The 18163-nt window shown below is 48.4% G+C and overlaps 1 protein-coding gene across 1 annotated transcript in view; it reads left to right on the forward strand.

Moving 5' to 3' along the window:
* Positions 1–18163, forward strand: part of LOC115469426 (inositol polyphosphate-5-phosphatase A-like) — a 110253-nt gene that overhangs the window by 81198 nt on the left and 10892 nt on the right. Inside the window, exon 9 of the mRNA XM_030202055.1 lies at positions 12647–12731. Within this exon, the coding sequence (XP_030057915.1) occupies positions 12647–12731 (85 nt within the window). The remainder of the gene's footprint in view (positions 1–12646; positions 12732–18163) is intronic.

The raw sequence follows: 18163 nt of genomic DNA on the forward strand, positions 1-18163 counted from the left end.
CGTGTTTCTGACTTCAAACATTCTGTTCAGCAGAGGTTGGCGGATGCCCCATGCTGGGGGATAACCTTTTTGGAGGGAATGTTGAAGAAGTCACAGACCAAACATACTGATACCTTCTCTTCTGTCTTCCGCCGGGCGCCTTCTACATCTACCTTCTCATCTAGGAGGACTTTTGGAAAGCCACGAAGGCGTCCCTATTACTGTCAGAGGCATAGGTACAACCCCTCAGCTTGCCAGCTTACTCAGACTCAACCCCAGCACGCTCGTTCATGTCAACAGAGTGCACCAAATGTCCCTGCTGCTCCCCAGGCAAAGCAAGGGACTAGCTTTTGACTGACTCCAGCAGAGCATAGCTGCAGTAAAAGTGTCCATCCCAGACAAATTGCCAGTTGGGGGGAGGCTGACATTTTTTCAAGAAAGATGGTCCCTTATAACCTCCAACTGGTGAGTTCTTCAAATAGTACGTCTCAGATGTGCACTCAATTGGTTTGTAAAACCTCCATATTGCCCACTGAAAGCTCATTCGTTCAGCTCTCAGACCTTCTGAAGGCCCATGCGGTCAAGCCTGTTCCACCAGGGGAGGAAGGGCGGGGATTCTATTCCAGGTACTTCCTTGTGCAATATAAAACGGGGGGGGGGGGGGGGTCTGTCCCATCCTAGACCTAAGGGCCTAAACAAATTCCTAGTCCAAAAAACGTTCAGCATGGTTTCCCTGGTTACCCTTCTCCCAGTGATTCAGGAAAATGATTGGCTGTGCTCTCTGGTCTTAAATGATGCATATACTCGCATCCCGATACATCCAGCCCACTGGAAGTATCTTCGATTTTGACTGGGGAACACATCACTTTCAGTACCACGTGTTGCCTTTTGGCTTTGCGTCAGCTCCTAGGGTCTTCAACAAATGTCTAGAGGTAATTGCAGCATTGCTATGCAAACTTGTAGTCCGTGTATTTCCATATCTCAATGAATGACTGGTAAAGAGTAACTCTCTGGATGGTTCTCAGGAGTCCATGCAGATGAGTATTCGTGTGCTCGAGCTACTAGGGTTCGTTTTAAACTATCCCTGGTCTCTTCTTCGCCCTGTCCAGTGATTGTTCATAGGAGCCCTGCTCGATACACAAAAGGTTTGAGCCTACCTTCCGGATTTGAGAACGGACACTCTTGTCGCACTCCCTTCCAAGGTTTGAGCCTTTCAGTAGGTCATAGCTTGGCAGATGTTGAGATTGTTGGGCCACATGACTTCCATAGTGTATGTTGCACCTTTGACTCATCTTCACATGAGATCAGCTCAATGGACCTGGCTTCTCAGTGGTGTCAGGCTACGGGGAGCCTGGAAGATGTCATCCAAGTATCCTCAGAGCTTGTATGTTCCCTTCAGTGGTGGGCCATTCAATCCAATTGACTCTGGGACTTCCATTCCAAATTCCTCAGCCAGAAAAGGTGCTGATGACGAATGCATCTCTCCTGGGATGAGGGGGCTCATGTAGATGAGCTTCACACCCAAGGTGTTTGGTCCACCCAGGAAACAAATCTTCAGATCAATCTCCTGAAGCGCCGGGCAAACTGGAATGCTCTAAAGGCTTTCAGAGATTATTATTTATTGTATTTGTACCCCACATTTTCCCACCTTTTTGCAGGCTCAATGTGGCTTACAGAGTATGGAAATGAGAACGTCATTACATGATTTAAGAAAGCAGTCGATCATAGGCTGAGGTGAAAGAGGAATTTAGGTAGAAGGTGTTAGGTAAGGTCGTGTGAGAGGTGTTTTGGTGTACTTGGGTGGTTTAAGGAATGAGATCGGTTATCTCATCAAATTGTGCTCATCCAAATAGACAATCAGTTTGCAATATATTACACCAACAAGCAGGGGACACTGGATCGTGCCCTTTGTGTCAGTAGGCTGTCTGGATGTGGCATTGGGCTCACCAACGTGGCATGTTCCTTCGAGCCACTTATCTGGTGAGCAAACACAATACCCTGGCTGACAGACTGAGCAGGATAATGCAACCACATGAGTGAGCTCTCAATATGGACATTGCCTGCAAGATCTTTTGAGTGTGGGGCACCCCCTTGATGGATCTGTTTGCCACTCAGATCAACCACAAGGTCCCTCAGTTCTGTTCCAGACTTCAGGCCCACAACAGACTAGCATCGGATGCCTTCCTTCTCAGTTGGAGGACAGGCCTTCTGTATGCGTATCTTTCCATATCTCTAGTGGGGAAACCTTTGTTGAAACTCAAGCAAGACCGCAAAACCATGATTCTGATCATGCCATAATGGCCATGGCAGATATGGTTCCCTCTACTTCTGGAGTTATTCCCCGAAGAAATGTGGAGATTGGAGTGTTTTCCAGCCCTCATCATGCGGAACGAGGGGGTCTCTTCTAAATCCTAACCTCCAGTTTCTGGCAATCACAGCTTGGATGTTGAGAGCCTAGAATTTGCTTCCTTGCTTCTTTTGGAGGGTGTTTCCCGGGTCTTGCTGGCTTCCAGGAAAGACTCCAATAAGAGGTGCAATTCTTTCAAGTGGAGGAGGTTTGCTGTCTGGTGTGAGAGCAAGGCCCTACACAGACCCTGCTTGAATACCTTCTACACCTCAGAGTCTGATCTAAAGACCAACTCCATAAGGGTTCACCTTAGTGCAATTAGTGCTGATCATCAACCCATCTGTGAACAGCCTTTAATTGTTTGATTCATGAGAGGTTTGCTTTTGTCAAAGCGCCCTGTCAAACCTCCACCTGTGACAAGGGATTTCAACGTCATTCTCACCCAGCTGATGAAAGCTGCTTTTGAGCCACTGAATTCCTGCCATCTGAAGTACTTGACCTGGAAAGTCGTTTTCTTGGTGGCTGTTACTTCACCTTGTAGGGTCAGTGAGCTTCAGGCCTTAATGGTGGATTCACCTTATACTAAGTTTCATCACAACAGAGTAGTCCTCTGCATGCACCATAAGTTCCTGCTGAATTTGGTGTCAGAGTTTCATCTGGGCCAGTCAATTGTCTTGCCAACATTCTTTCCCCGATCTTATGCCCATCCTGGCAAAAGCACCTTGCACACCTTGAAGAGACCATTGGCCTACTACATGGAATGGCCAGGCCCCACAGACAGTCCACCCAAATTTTTATTTCTTTTGATCCTAGTAGGATAGGGGTGACCCTCAGGAAACACATAATTTCTAATTGACTGGCAGACTGCATTTCCTTCACTTATGCTCAGGCTGAGCTGGCCCTTTCCTCTCTGATCACACCACCCGAACCCTCGTCCACGCTCTCATTACATCTCGCCTTGACTACTGCAACCTACTCCTCACCGGCCTCCCGTATAGCCATCTATCCCCCCTTCAATCTGTCCAGAACTCTACTGCACGTCTTATATTCCACCAGAGCCGATCTACTCATATCACCCCTCTCCTCAGGTCACTTCACTGGCTTCCAATCAGATACCGCATTCAGTTCAAGCTTCTCCTTCTTACCTACAAATGCACTCAGTCTGCTGCCCCTCACTACCTCTCTACCCTCATCTCCCCTTACGTTCCAGCCCGAAACCTCCGTTCACAGGACAAATCCCTCCTCTCAGTACCCTTCACCACCAGCAACTCCAGGCTCCGCTCATTCTGCCTCGCCTCACCCTATGCCTGGAACAACCTTCCTAAGCCCTTATGCCAAGCCCCCTCCCTGCCCATCTTCAAGTCTTTGCTCAAAGCCCACCTCTTCAATGCCAATGAGTCCCGTTGTCCCTCACCACCTTTCAGGAAATCCAGACTGCCCCAATTTGACTACCCCTATCGGACTGACTGTTCACTTGTCCTTTACATTGTAAGCTCTTTGAGCAGGGACTGTCCTTTATGTTAAATTGTACAGCGCTGCGTAACCCTAGTAGCGCTTTAGAAATGTTAAATAGTAGTAGTAGTAGTAGTCATGGCTCACAGTGTCAGAGCCATGGCTGCGTCGGTATCCCACTTGAGGTCATCCTCCACTGAAGAAAGTTGCAAGGCTGCAACATGGTCTTCAGTCCACACATTCACATCACACTACTGCCTTGAACAGGTTACCCGATGCGACAGTCGGTTCGGGCAGACAGTGTTGCAGAATCTATTTGGGGTCTAGAACCCAACTCCACCCTCCTAGGCCCATTTTCTGTTCCAGGCTGCACTTTTATTCAAATTGTATATAGTTTCAAGTTAATCCGCATTATGTCCTCGCCGTTGCAAGGCCCAATTGACCAATGTTTGTTGTTTTTGGTGAGCTTGAATGCTAGGGATTCCCCACTTGTAAGAATTAGTGCCCAGCTTGTCCTCGGAGAAAGCAAAGTTACTTACCTGTAGCAGGTATTCTGCGAGGACACCAGGGCTTATATTCTCACAATCCCTCCCACCTCCCCTTGGAGTTGCCTCCTTTCTTATTTTTACTATTTTGCTGTAGTATAAAACTGAGGAGACTGCACTCTCGCGGCAGGCAGGAGGGCACTCACGCATGTCAGGAGGGCACTCGTGCATGAGCGGTGGAGCATGTCTTTGCGCTCCACAAAGCTCTACTTATGCTAATCATAAATCCCGGACCGAACAGACGTGGGTCGATGTCACCCACTTGTGAGAATTTAACTCTCCTGTCCTAGGAGAATGCCTGCTACATGTAAGTAACTTTTGCTTTCTGCAGATTCTAGGCCAGACCAGCAAGATTGCCAGCTGTAACAAGTTCTTAGATATAGAGCTGTACCTCCAGGGTTCTAGTAAAAATAGAAACATGATGAGGAGGGACGGGGAGGAAGTGACGTCATCGAGTAGCATGGTAGCCTATCCTCACAGCTCCCTCTCCTAACGCCGATTTATTGCGAACAACAGTAACATATCAGAAGAAAAATACAGCCTGGGTAAGCAGAAACCCCGTCTGAACAGCTGAGGATATGAGCAAAACACCTTCCACTCGAAAAAAAAGAAGCGGATAAAGCGGAGAAAAGCATGGCGAGTAAGGCCGCTAAACACCGCGAATCTCCGGAGCGTGCTTCTCCGTCGGACTCAGACTCCGCGCTATCCATGTCGGAATGCGAGCTCCCCTGCCAAAAAAAGGCATGTCCAGCGAGCTTCGCAAGTTCTTAACTAATATACAGACGGAGATTAAGCAGTCCAAGGACGAAATTTTAGAGCGGATGGACACATTAAGTGCTGACCTTAGAGAATTAGGCGGCAGAGTGGAGGAAGCAGAGCTGAAACTCGACAAGCACGCTGAATCCCTAAACAAGCATGCCAATATGCTGCAGGAGATGGACCAAAAGCACGCATACTTGGAATATAAAATAGACGACCTTGAGAACAGGGGACGGAGAAACAACCTCCGTTTCCGAGGCGTCCCTGAGGGTGGCGACGCAGAGAATGTGGCGGAAATAGTGCAGTCGTTATGCTCCATTTTGCTGGGACCTGATGCGGGAGAACTGCGGTGTGAGCTGGATAGAGCTCATAGAGCATTGGGGGCGCGAAAGGAGCAACAGATGCGCGACATAATTGTGCGTTTCCACAAGTATGAAATCAAGGAAAAAAATCCTGGTGTCCGCAAGAAAGACAGAGAGATTGGAATATGGAGGAGCTCTGATCCAGGTGTACCAGGACTTATCGCAACACACCCTGCAGCTGAGAAGGCAGATGAGACCAGCGTTGGAATCCTTGACTAAGCATAAAATATCATACAGATGGGGCTTCCCTTTTTCTCTAAACTTCACCTTGAAGGGCAACAAGCATAGGGTGCAAACCCTACAGGAGGCATGGGAGGCCCTGTACGCCGCTGAACTGGTCTCTTCAAAGGCTCCACTCGGGGCGGTAGCGTCCGCTACTCGAGCAAAACTTCAACGATGGCAGAGAGTCCCAGAAAATACAAAACGAGGTAGCCAGAAGCGTTGAGCTGGACTGTGCACGCGGGACTGAGGCGAGGAGAATAAGCTATCATGGACATGGAGAGTGGGATGCAAATTTCCCTGAACTGGGAAATGTGCCAGTGTCGACTTACAGACTGTGATAGATGGTGAGGGTTCTAACAATGAAATGCAATTTATTTAAACAATACAACAATATTTATATGAGTACAAACAGCCCGACACAGGCCGTGTTTCGCCCAACTGGGCTGCTTCAGGGGCTATACAGAAAATCCTTTGTTGCCAAATATAAGGCAAAATGTAGAAATCATGCATCAAGGGTTGGTTTGGAAAAAACCCATGCATCAAGGGTTGGTTTGGAAAAAAACAGCTGAGTCAGAGATTTCAAAACGTGATCCACTGATATGGAGCCAGTGCTTCGGTCACATATCTCTGGGTTTGCATTTCATTTCTACACGATCTGCTTTTTTTGTTTTCCATCTTGGAGTTTGCAGACCATCTGCCTTCGTGCTTTCTTGAGGGTTCTAACAATACCTGTAAATTAGAAGCCTAAGGGCTGACAGTCTCGGTTATGATGGAGAGTTAGCAGTTTAAGGGGTATAAATGGGGACCAGATGGGGAACGGGAGGTGGATGGGAAGGTTTATTGTCGATTGTCTATGTGAAGGTATGAGGTGGGGGGGGGGGGGATGAATGAGTGGCTGGGGCTGAGTGAAAGATGGGGAACTTTCTCGAATCCCAATTGGAAGATGAGGTCTTTCACTTGGTGAGAAAGGAAGGGTCTGGGGAGGGTTTTAAGTGGGGGGGAGTAGACAGCGGAGGGAAGGAGGTAGGGGATAGGAGTGGACATGGCTGGGGCCTAAGACTGTATATAATACCGCAGGTTGCAGAACAGACTTGGAGGGATGTAGCTGACCAACACTGGTAACACACTCAGTGATGGGTACTGATTTAAAGATTCTATCCTATAATGTAAAAGGGTTGAATATGCCCCAGAAAAGGCAGAAGTTCTATAAAGAACTGGGGCAGCTCAGGCGGCACGTGGTCCTTCTTCAGGAGACCCACTTGAGGAATAGATATGAAAGACTTCTCTCCCACTCGGACTACCCAGTGGCACATTTTGCAGCTGCAGTGGGGTAAAAAAAGGGGGGAGTGGCGATCCTGATGCACGCAACAGTTGGGGCACAGGTGATCAAGGTGAGGGACACTGGGGGACGTTACATCTTTCTGCATGTCAAAATTGATCAAGTGGACCTCACTATAGCATCTATCTATGCACCTAACACAGGGCAGGCGGGTTTCATTGACAAAGTTAGAAACTCTCTGGCCAGTTTTGCACAGGGCTCCATTATTATGAGTGGGGACTTTAACACTGTGATGAACCCAGGCCTTGATCGATCAGGGGCTCTGAGAGGTGAGGGACAACGGGACTCATTGGCATTGAGTTCTTTAGCACAATCACTAGGCACAGTAGACCTGTGGAGGGTTAACCATCGAGGGTGCGAGATTACACATTTTATTCTCCAGTACACCACTCTTACTCCCGCATAGATTATATGTTCTTGGATACTGCATTGGTGGAGAGGGGCCCTGAAGCGGGGATAGGCAGTATGACCCTGTCGGATCATGCACCGGTGTGGGTAACTCTACCCAATATAAGGACTGAGAGTAAAGATAAAAGATGGACACTAAACGTTAGTCTATTGCAAGAAGGGGAAGTAGTGGTAGGATATAAAAAAAAATGCTAAAATAATACCTCGAGTTTAATTTGGACTCTGGGCCTTCGCTCAGTATAATATGGGACGCCATGAAGGCAGTATCTCGGGGATACTTTTTGCAACTGGCCAGTAAGAAATCAAAAGCCAGCAAGGCACAGATAGCGAGCTGTCGAGAATATTCGCCTGTTGGAGGCACAACACAAGGCAAGTGGGGTCAGTACAGGTATTGAAAGAGCTTAGTGACCAGAGACTACTGTTGGACTCCATTTACTCAGAGCATCTCAGTTTGTTACAAGCAAAGAGTAGGCTGGGCACTTACGAATTTGCCAATAAAGCAGGGCGACTTTTAGCTATAAAGATGCGAAGGCAGAAAGTTGAGCGGACCATCTTAAAGATAAGAGATGCAGGTGGGACGGAGCTAGGAAAAACCGAGCACATACGTAAGAGATTTGGGGAATTTTACAAGGCCCTCTACGCAAAAGAGCTAAATCCCTCAGTGGACTTCATAGATCAATATTTACAAAATAGTGAACTGTCCTCTCTGAGCCACCAGCAGCAGAGACTGCTAGATGAACCAGTTACCCCTAAGGAAATTCAAGAGGCTATACGTAGCTTACCATCGAGTAAGTCGCCTGGTCTGGATGGATTGCCAAATGAGTTTTATAAACATTTTGCACCTGAGTTAGCACCTCTTTTAGCTGATGTGTTCAACCAGGTGGGAAGGGGCGGGTCCTTACCTCAATCTATGATGGAGGCCTGGATAGCAGTGCTACCCAAGCCTGGAAAAGATCACCTAGAGCAGTGATGGCGAACCTATGGCACGCGTGCCAGAGAGGGCACGCGGAGCCCTCGCTGCTGGCACGCGCGCCGCCGGTCGCCTCACCTGAGACTTTCAGCCCTCCCACCCACCCGGCGTCAATCATTCCTTCCTCCCTCCCTCCCACCCACCCAGCACCAGCCCGCCCGGCCTCCATCCCTCCCTCCGAACCGGAAGAAATTTAAAAGTCTTCCCTTGTCTGAGTAGGCGGCGTCAGCATCAGCAGTAGCAGCGAAAAGCGTGCTGCTGGTTCGGCGCGTCTTCAGCCTTCTGTCTCTCAAGCTCTCTGGTCCCGCCCTCATTTCCTGTTAGGGCGGGACCAGAGAGCTTGAGAGACAGAAGGCTGAAAACGCGCCAAACAGCAGCACGCTTTTCGCTGCTACTGCTGATGCTGACGCCGCCTATTCGGACAAGGGAAGACTTTTAAATTTCTTCGGGTTCGGAGGGAGGGGAGGGATGGCGGGCTGGTGCCGGGTGGGAGGGAGGAATGCTTGACGCCGGGAGGGAGGGAGGAAGGAAGGAAGGAATGATTGATGCCGGGTGGGTGGGAGTGCGGCCTGGTGCTTGGGTGGGAGTGCTGGGTGCTTGGGTGGGAGGGAGGCCTGCCTGGTGCTTGGGTGGGTGGGAGGGAGGGAGGGCGGAGGGCTGCCTGGTGCTTGAGTGGGTGTCCTGCCTGATGCTTGGGTGGGTGTTCTGGTGCTTGGGTGGGAGTGCTGGGTGGGTGGATGGCCTGGTGCTGGGTGGGAGGGAGGGAGGCTTGGGTGCTTGGGTGGCCTGGTGCTTGGGTGGGAGTGCTGGGTGGGTGCATGGCCTGGTGCTTGGGTGGGAGGGAGGGAGGCCTGGTGCTGGGTGGGTGGCTTGGTGCTGGGTGGGAGGCCTGGTGCTTGGGTGGGAGTGCTGGGTGGGTGCATGGCCTGGTGCTGGGTGGGAGGGAGGGAGGCTTGGGTGGGAGGCCTGGTGCTTGGGTGGGAGTGCTGGGTGGGTGCATGGCCTGGTGCTTGGGTGGGAGGGAGGGAGGCCTGGTGCTGGGTGGCAGGCCTGGTGCTGAGTGGGAGGAAGGGAGACTTGGTGCTGAGTGGGAAGGAGGCCTGCCACTGGGAGGGCAGGGGGGAGAGGAGGGTGGCTGGAGGGGAGGGCAGGGGAGAGAGGAGGGTGGCTGGACATGGGTGGTTGGAGGGGAGAGGAGGGTTGCTGGACATGGATGGAGGGCAAGAAATGAAGAAGAAAGGAGGAAAGTAAAGAAATAAATGGAAAGGAAGCCCTGGAAACGGAGTTAAGAGAACAGATAGAGAGCAGCAGAATCAGCGACTAGGACCAATATGGATAGGAAAACAAAATCACCAGACAACAAAGGTAGAAAAAATCATTTTATTTTCATTTTAGTGTTTGGAATATGGCCAATTTGAGAATTTACATCTGCTGTCTTATTTTGCACTGGGTATACTGGAGCTGTAATAACTTACAGAAATGATTTATAATGAAAGAAAATCATGTTATTTTTTTCTCCTATACTAGTATAATATTTTCAAGGATGTCTGTTTATATGCGCCATGGCTGGTGTAAGGGGGTGTGGCTATCATAGGGGTGGAGTCATATGTGGTGACCCCGCCCATAATGAGTACCGGCACTTCGCGATGAGTAATTAGATTTTGGGTTGCTGTTTGGGCACTCGGTCTCTGAAAGGTTCGCCATCACTGACCTAGAGTGTGGGTCCTATAGGCCTATATCAGTGCTAAATGCTGATGTAAAAATCTTTGCTAAGGTATTGGCAACCCGACTGGCCCCTATTTTCCCAGTGCTCATCCATCCGGACCAGGTTGGATTTGTCTCCTATAGAAAAGCAATGGATAATATTAGGAGGGTGGTGGACATTATGTACTTGGCAAAAAGAAATCAGAGACCGCTATGTCTCTTAAGCCTTGACGCGGAAAAAGCCTTTGACCGGGTTCACTGGCCCTTTATGCATAAGGTCCTGGAGACGATGGGGTTTGGAGTGCAGTTTAGACGATGGATCCAGGCTTTCTATGAATCACCAAGGGCATGTGTCCGGGTCAATGGGGGCAACTCTGATTTATTCACATTATACAGAGGCACACGGCAGGGATGTCCCCTGTCACCCTTGTTATTTGCCATGGTGATGGAGCTTTTTGCAGCACATATGCGCCTTGATCCCAATATCTCAGGAGCACGAGTGGCAGATAGAGTCCATAAAATGGCTCTTTTTGCTGATGATGTCTTGCTGTTTGTTACTCGTCCCATGACTACATTTCCGCAATTAGAGCGAAAAATAGAAGAGTACTCTGCAGTATCTGGTTTCAAAGTTAATATGGTTAAATCTGAGGTTTTAAATGTAACACTCCCAGAGGAGGTGGTGGAGTCTTTAAAGATCTTTTCTCCCTTCCGATGGGCTCGCAAACAAATTAGATATCTGGGGGTGAACTTGATGAGGGAACTCTCAGAGCTCTTTAAGGCAAATTATACGGGGTTAGGCAAAACTATTGGGGCTGACTTAGAGCGCTGGGGAGACATGCAGTTCTCATGGTTTGGAAGAATAGCTATCCTTAAAATGAATATTCTGCCTCGATTGCTGTACCTTTTCCAGGTGCTGCCTGTGATGATGCCCAGGCGATTCATAGCTTCTTTACAAGATAGATTAGTGCGGTTCGTCTGGACAGGAAAGCGTCCACGGCTAGCGCGTTCAGTATTATATAGGGAGAGGAAGAGAGGAGGGTTGGGGGTACCCAATCTAATATGGTATTACAGAGCGGCGCAGGGGAAGGCGGCACTTGAATGGCATCAAGAATATCCAGATAGACAATGGGTGCAAATAGAACAACACTCATTTGGTGGGACACCGCTGAGCGCCTTAATGTGGTTACCCAGGTCATTTAGAAGTTTGGGGGAGGGAACTTGTCCTTCAGTGTATGTAACACTTTATTACTGGGATAGAATGTTCCCTCAGAAACAATGCACCTTGACCCAGAATACCCCTATAGCGTATAATCCACTATTTCTGCCAGGCACTACAAAGGGGACTTTCACCAAATGGTATGAGGCTGGGGTACGAAATTGGGGACAGATGTTTGAAGATGACTCACTGTTGTCCTTTAACGTCCTGAAGGATAGATATCCTGGGGTGGAGGGAGGCGAATATGAATACTGTCAAGTGGCACACTTTACAGACTAAAGCGGTGCGAGAGGTGATGCAGCGAAAGAAACTTGACTTAGAGGAGATATGTGGGAAGCTTTCATCCTCTCGTGGCCTGATAAGTCACCTTTACCAAAACATAAGCCAGCACTCACCCTGTAGCGGTGCGCATCGAAGAGGTTGGGAGAAGGAGTTGGGTGTGGGCCTGGAAGAGTCTGAGTGGGAGAGAATAGAAAGAACAGCGGTGGGGGTGTCCACTCATGTACCCATGCAGGAAAACGCTGTGAAGGTGCTCTATTGGTGGTACTTTACACCTGCCCGGATACAGAAGATATTCCCGGCTTCTTCAGGTGGGTGTTGGAGAAGGTGTGGTCAAAGGGGTTCAGTGGGACACGTGTGATAGAGCTGCCCCAAAATCCGGGCATACTGGAGGGCGGTTCACTTTAGGCTGCAGAAATGGTTGGGATGCATAGTACCCTTGGCCCCGGAGGTGTTTTTGTTCTTTGCCCGGATTGCCGGCATAACGCTGGCCCAGCAGAAACTGGTACATCAAGTGGTTGGTACAGCACGGGTGGTTTTGGCTTCACATTGGAAGAGGGAGGGGGTGCCTCCGGTAGTGAAGTGGCTTCATAAACTGAGATACGTGAGGGAGATGGAGAGATTAATTGCTGAGCGCAAACACCGGATGGGGAGTTGGCAAGCAGTATGGAAACACATCCCTTCGGATGCTCTGTAAAAATTGGCTTACATGTTTAGAGAGCGACCTGAATGAATACAGCTAGTTGTGTCCATTGGGGGGAGGGGAGGGGAGGGAAGGAGAAGGGAAGGGTGGGGAATTACTAAATCCAGTAAAATTCAAAAAATTCCTGAAGTTTGGAGATGTAACAAAAGGCAAGTTGATATTGTTCTATGTCACTTAGCAGGGAGTATTAATAGATTCTTTGTGTAAACTATGGAGTACTGCATCCGTGTTGAGTGTATACTGTCATTTTTGTTATGATGCATTGACAAAAAAGACTTCTTGCAATTAAAAAAAAAAATAGAAACATGATGTTTTGTTGTTCCTCGAACACCTAAAGTAATATTGGCCTTTTCAATTTCAGGTTAAATGACCAGCGCTTTCAACTCCTACCATTCTTTATCTTTGGGGACTTTAACTTCAGGTTAGATGCTAGAAGCTTTATCCAGGTAAGGTGCAATGACAGCAAGGTCAGTGAATTACTGTATGTTCTCAAGGGGAAGAGAAAAAATGTTGTTGTTTTTTTTTAAATTCTGCTGTCTGTTGTCCACACACACTGGGAACAATTCTTAGGCAAGCACTGTGCATGTGAAACAGGTGTCCACATCAGTGGTTCTATAGATACATTTGGAATATGTTGAGGGCTTATCAATTGTGAATTGAGAAAACGCTTCTACAAATTTACATTGAGGCATATTTTTAAAGCACTTAGCCTTCCAAAGTTCCATAGGTTTCTATGGAACTTTGGAAGGCTAGGTGCTTTGAAAATATCCTCAATTGTCTGTGGACAACTTGAACAATGTATTAGATTTATCTAGAGATGAGACAGTGACACAGAAATTTAATTTTACTCTTTACCCCTGATGCCAGGTTTTATGAATAAAATTTTAAAACATGTTTTATTAAGTAATTTATATTACATCATGTATATTGTAATAAATACACATTTTCTTAGCATCTGTACAAGTGGGCTTGTTTTCCCTTTCCTACCAGCAGGTGGAGGTAGAGATCTGAAACTTTCAGTGACATTACCTGGATATAGTCTGGTGTTCTGATGGAACTTTCCAGTATTTCTCTAGCTTCAGGAGATGAAAACGGTGTTCTGGCTGGTGCTGGTCCTAGTCCTAATTCCCTAGTGCACAGGTGCTTTGGTCTAGCGCCATGGTCAAGCCTAATGGCCTCACTCTGGCCCCCAATCCAAGAAGACCATAAGCCCTGTGAAGAGGGACTTAGTGATTATGGAGATGAATAAGGGGAAAGTGAAGCACCTTCTCAAACCGGCCTTCTCAATGGCAGCAGTGGTGCAGGCTGACATCTGTTGCAGTTATATAGCCCGAGCTAAGCTGCATTGGCTCTAGCAGCTCCCAGATTCCCCAGAGGTGACACGTTTGGAGTCTGGTGTGGCCTTCCTGGTGAATGTCTTATACGACTTGGTTCATATTTCTTCTTGATCGGTTGCCTCGGTGGTCATGGCCAAGTGCTATTTGTGGCTCCACCACTGGTCGTTAGATGTTTCTTCTAAAATGAACTTGAGCATGCTGTTTTAAAGGCTGCTCACCATTTGGGGAAGATTTGGAAAAGTTGAGATTTGGGGGAGTCTTGTCTGCCATGTCTCCCAGAGATGCATCAATGGCCGTGGCCGGTTGTGCCCAGGCAAAGCTCACTGTAAGGGAGGTGGCTGCTTTTGGCAGAATAAACACATTCCACCAACTCCAGCCAGAAAAGGGAGAAAGGCCAAGGGTGAACCCTTTCAAGGCTTGAGAAAGCTTGGGGACTAAGGTTCCTCTGGGGCAAAAGGTTTCGCTAAAGGAGTGCAATTAGGTTGTGCCATGCCCCTCATTGGATTGGGTGAATGGAACATTGTCCCTCTTTTACTATGATAGGATCCACATCACCTCAGATCAGTGGGTATCATAGTAACATAGTAACATAGTAGATGACGGCAGAAAAAGACCTGCATGGTCCATCCAGTCTGCCCAAGATAAACTCATATGTGTATACCATACCTTGAATTTGTACCTGTCGTTTTCAGGGCACAGACCGTATAAGTCTGCCCAGCAGTATTTCCCGCCTCCCAACCACCAGTCCCGCCTCCCATCATCGGCTCTGGTACAAGACCGTATAAGTCTGCCCTCCCCTATCCTACCCCCCAACCACCAACCCCTCTTCCCCCCACCTGCTCCGCCACCCAATTTCAGCTAAGCTTCTGAGGATCCATTCCTTATGCACAGGATTCCTTTATGCATATCCCACGCATGTTTGAACTCCTTTACCATTTTCATCTCCACCACCTCCCGCGGGAGGGCATTCCAAGCGTCCACCACCCTCTCCGTGAAAAAATACTTCCTGACATCTTTCCTGAGTCTGCCCCCCTTCAATCTCATTTCATGTCCTCTCGTTCTACCACCTTCCCATCTCCGGAAAAGATTCGTTTGCGGATTAATACCTTTCAAATATTTGAACATCTGTATCATATCACCCCTGTTCCTCCTTTCCTCCAGGGTATACATGTTCAGGTCAGCAAGTCTCTCTTCATGCGTCTTGGAACGCAAATCCCATACCATTCTCGTAGCTTTTCTTTGCACCGCTTCCATTTTTTTAACATCCTTCGCAAGATATGGCCTCCAAAACTGAACACAATACTCCAGGTGGGGCCTCACCAACGTCTTATACAGGGGCATTAAAACCTCCTTTCTTCTGCTGGTCACTCCTTTCTCTATACAGCCTAGCAATCTTCTCGCTACGGCCACCGCCTTGTCGCACTGTTTTGTCGCCTTCAGGTCCTCAGATACTATCACCCCAAGATCCCTCTCCCCGTCCGTGCCTATCAGACTCTCCCCGCCTAACACATACGTCTCCCTTGGATTTCTACTCCCTAAGTGCATCACTTTGCATTTCTTCGCATTGAATTTTAATTACCATACGTTAGACCATTCTTCTAGCTTCTTCAGATCTTTTTTTCATGTTTTCCACTCCCTCCGGGGTGTCCACTCTGTTGGAAATCTTGGTGTCATCCGCAAAAAGGCAAACTTTACCTTGTAACCCTTCGGCAATGTCACTCACAAATATATTGAACAGAATCAGCCCCAGCACCGATCCCTGAGGCACTCCACTACTCACCTTTCCCTCCAAGCGAACTCCATTCACCACCACCCTCTGGCGTCTGCCCGTCAACCAGTTCCTAATCCAGTTTACCACTTCGGGTCCTATTTTCAGCCCGTCTAGTTTATTTAAGAGCCTCCTGTGGGGAACCGTGTCAAAAGCCTTGCTGAAATCTAAGTAGATTACGTCCATAGCACGTCCTTGATTTAATTCTCCTGTCACCCAGTCAAAGAATTCAATGAGATTCGTTTGGCACGATTTCCCTTTGGTGAAACCATGTTGTCTCGGATCTTGCAACTTATTGGCTTCCAGGAAATTCACTATCCTTTCCTTCAGCATCGCTTCCATTACTTTTCCAATAACCGAAGTGAAACTTACCGGCCTGTAGTTTCCAGCTTCTTCCCTATCACCATTTTTGTGAAGAGGGACCACCTCCACCGTTCTCCAATCCCTCGGAACCTCTCCCGTCTCCAAGGATTTATTAAACAAGTCTTTAAGAGGACCCGCCAGAACCTCTCTGAGCTCCCTCAGTATTCTGGGGTGGATCCCGTCCGGTCCCATGGCTTTGTCCACCTTTAGCTTTCCAAGTTCATTCTCAGGTATACGTTTGCCAGTCCCTCTCGGTCCTTCCCCAGGATTTTCTTCAGTGAAAACAGAACAAAAGTATCTATTTAGCAAATAGATGGTGAATCAAGGCTATGCATTAGATCTGGTGTGTCCCATTTCAGAGGCTTTCATGATCTCCCCTTATGGCTTGGCGATAAAATGCCAGGCAGTTAATAACATGCTTTGCCATCTGTTCCAACTGGAAGCTGTTCCTCCTGCAGAACAGGGTAGAGGATGAAAATCCTTATGTTTTGTGATTCCAAAGAAAGGGGGTTCCTTCAGGCCTACCCTAGACCTCAAGAGTGTCAACACAGCACTTCATATTCATGGTTCTGGATGGAGACATTGCATTTAGTCATTGCTTTTGTTTAGCTGGGAGAGTTTCTTTCCTCTGTGGATCTGCTGAAGGCCTACCTTCACATTCCCATCTGAGCAGTTCACTTTCTGGGGCACATATTTTCAGTTCTGCACCCTCCCATTTGTCCTGGCAACAGCCTCTCACGCCTTTCAAAGGTGTGATAGTGGTGGTGGGTGTGGCCCATCTGCATTTCCAAGGCATCAAGATGTGCCCCTATCTTGGTGACTGACTGATCAGAGCTGATTCAGAAGAGGAATCCAGAATGGCCACCTCCCAGGTGACCTAGCTCTTGGATGGCCTGGGCTGGGTGGTGAACCATACAAAGAGCCACTTGGTTCCTTCTCAGCAGTTGGAATACCTGAGAGTCCTGTTTGATAGGGCCCAGGGGACTGTATCCCTCACTGAGGCGTGGATGCAGAAACTTTGGTCCCATCTGTGGAGTCTGTGTGTTTTGCAGTACCTACAGGTATGGGACTACCTTTAGGTTCTTGGGTTGATCGTAGTGACCCTGGAGGTTGTCTCATGGGCACGAGTGCATACGTAACTTTTTCAGGGGACCTGGCCAGGATCTGAGGATTTCCAGGCTAGGGTGCTCCTTCCCCAGCAGTTTTGGAAGAGCCTTACCTCATGGACTTGCACAGATCATCTGCTGAAGAGGGTTCCCTTAGACCCTTTGGATTGGAGTGAGGTGACCACAGATGGCAGCGCAGGAGCTGGGTCCTCATTGCAGCTTGAGGGTGACACAAGGCCTTTGGTCTGGTCAGGAGATAACTTGGTTGATTAGTTGCCTCTAGACAATGGCTATCAGGCTTGCGCTCTTGAAGTTTCTACCCATCCTGCAAGGCAGAGCTGTGGGGGTGATGTTAAACAAAGCTATAGCGGTAGCGTATGTCAAGAAGCATAGGGGGCATGAGGAACCAAACTATAGCACAGGAAGCAGCAGCTGTATGCCACTGGGCAGAGAACCACTTTCTGGCAGTGTCAGCAGTTCATATTGCCAGCCAGGACAGCTTTCAAGTTGACTTCCTTAGCCGGTCTACCCTGGATCAGGGAGTGTGGGAATTGAGCCTGCTGGCTTTCCAACTGTTAGTGGAGAGGTGGGGGAGGCCAGTGTTCGATCTTATGACCTCAAGCTACAGCGCCAAGGAGGCTCGCTTCTTGAGTCACAGAAGAGATTTGATTTAATTAATATACCGCTTAGTACAAGGAGATACTAATCCAATGGCATGGATACCCTGGTGCTATATTGAACACAAGAGGATCTATTGTACAAATTCCTCCTTGGCTCCTTGTAGGGTGGCTGCTGTGTAGAGTGGTCTGGCACCCCTTTATGATCCTCCTGGTGGCTATGGACTGGCATTGGAGGCCATGGTATGCAGACATAGTGTACCTGCTTGTGTGTGCCACCCTATTACTTCCCTGGAGTTCAAGTCTCCTCTGGCAGGGGCTGGAAGAGATGGAGGATCTGGCTTATAGTTTGGTTTATGTTCAGGTCCGGAAGGTCTTTAAATGCTTATTGTGTGGAGCATTCTCTTTTTCTGTGGCGAGTGCAGGTCCTGGCTGTGCTAGATTTCTTGCAGGAGGGGTTTCAGCAAAGCCGAGCCTGCAGCTCCCTGAAGGTTCAGGTGGGGAGGGGCTTGCCTACTAGAGGGAAAATCAGCCTTTTTGTGGTGGCACATCTGAGATGTCTCTCAGTTCTTGAAGAGAATGTCACTTGGCTGTTTCTTCACTTATTGGTGAAGCATTACAAATTTCATGTTCTAGCCAGGGACTGCTGGGCCTATGGTGGGCATTGATCTAGAAGGCCTTGTCTTC

This window comes from Microcaecilia unicolor, chromosome 4 (assembly GCF_901765095.1).
Source record: "Microcaecilia unicolor chromosome 4, aMicUni1.1, whole genome shotgun sequence".
In the NCBI taxonomy this organism is placed as follows: domain Eukaryota; kingdom Metazoa; phylum Chordata; class Amphibia; order Gymnophiona; family Siphonopidae; genus Microcaecilia; species Microcaecilia unicolor.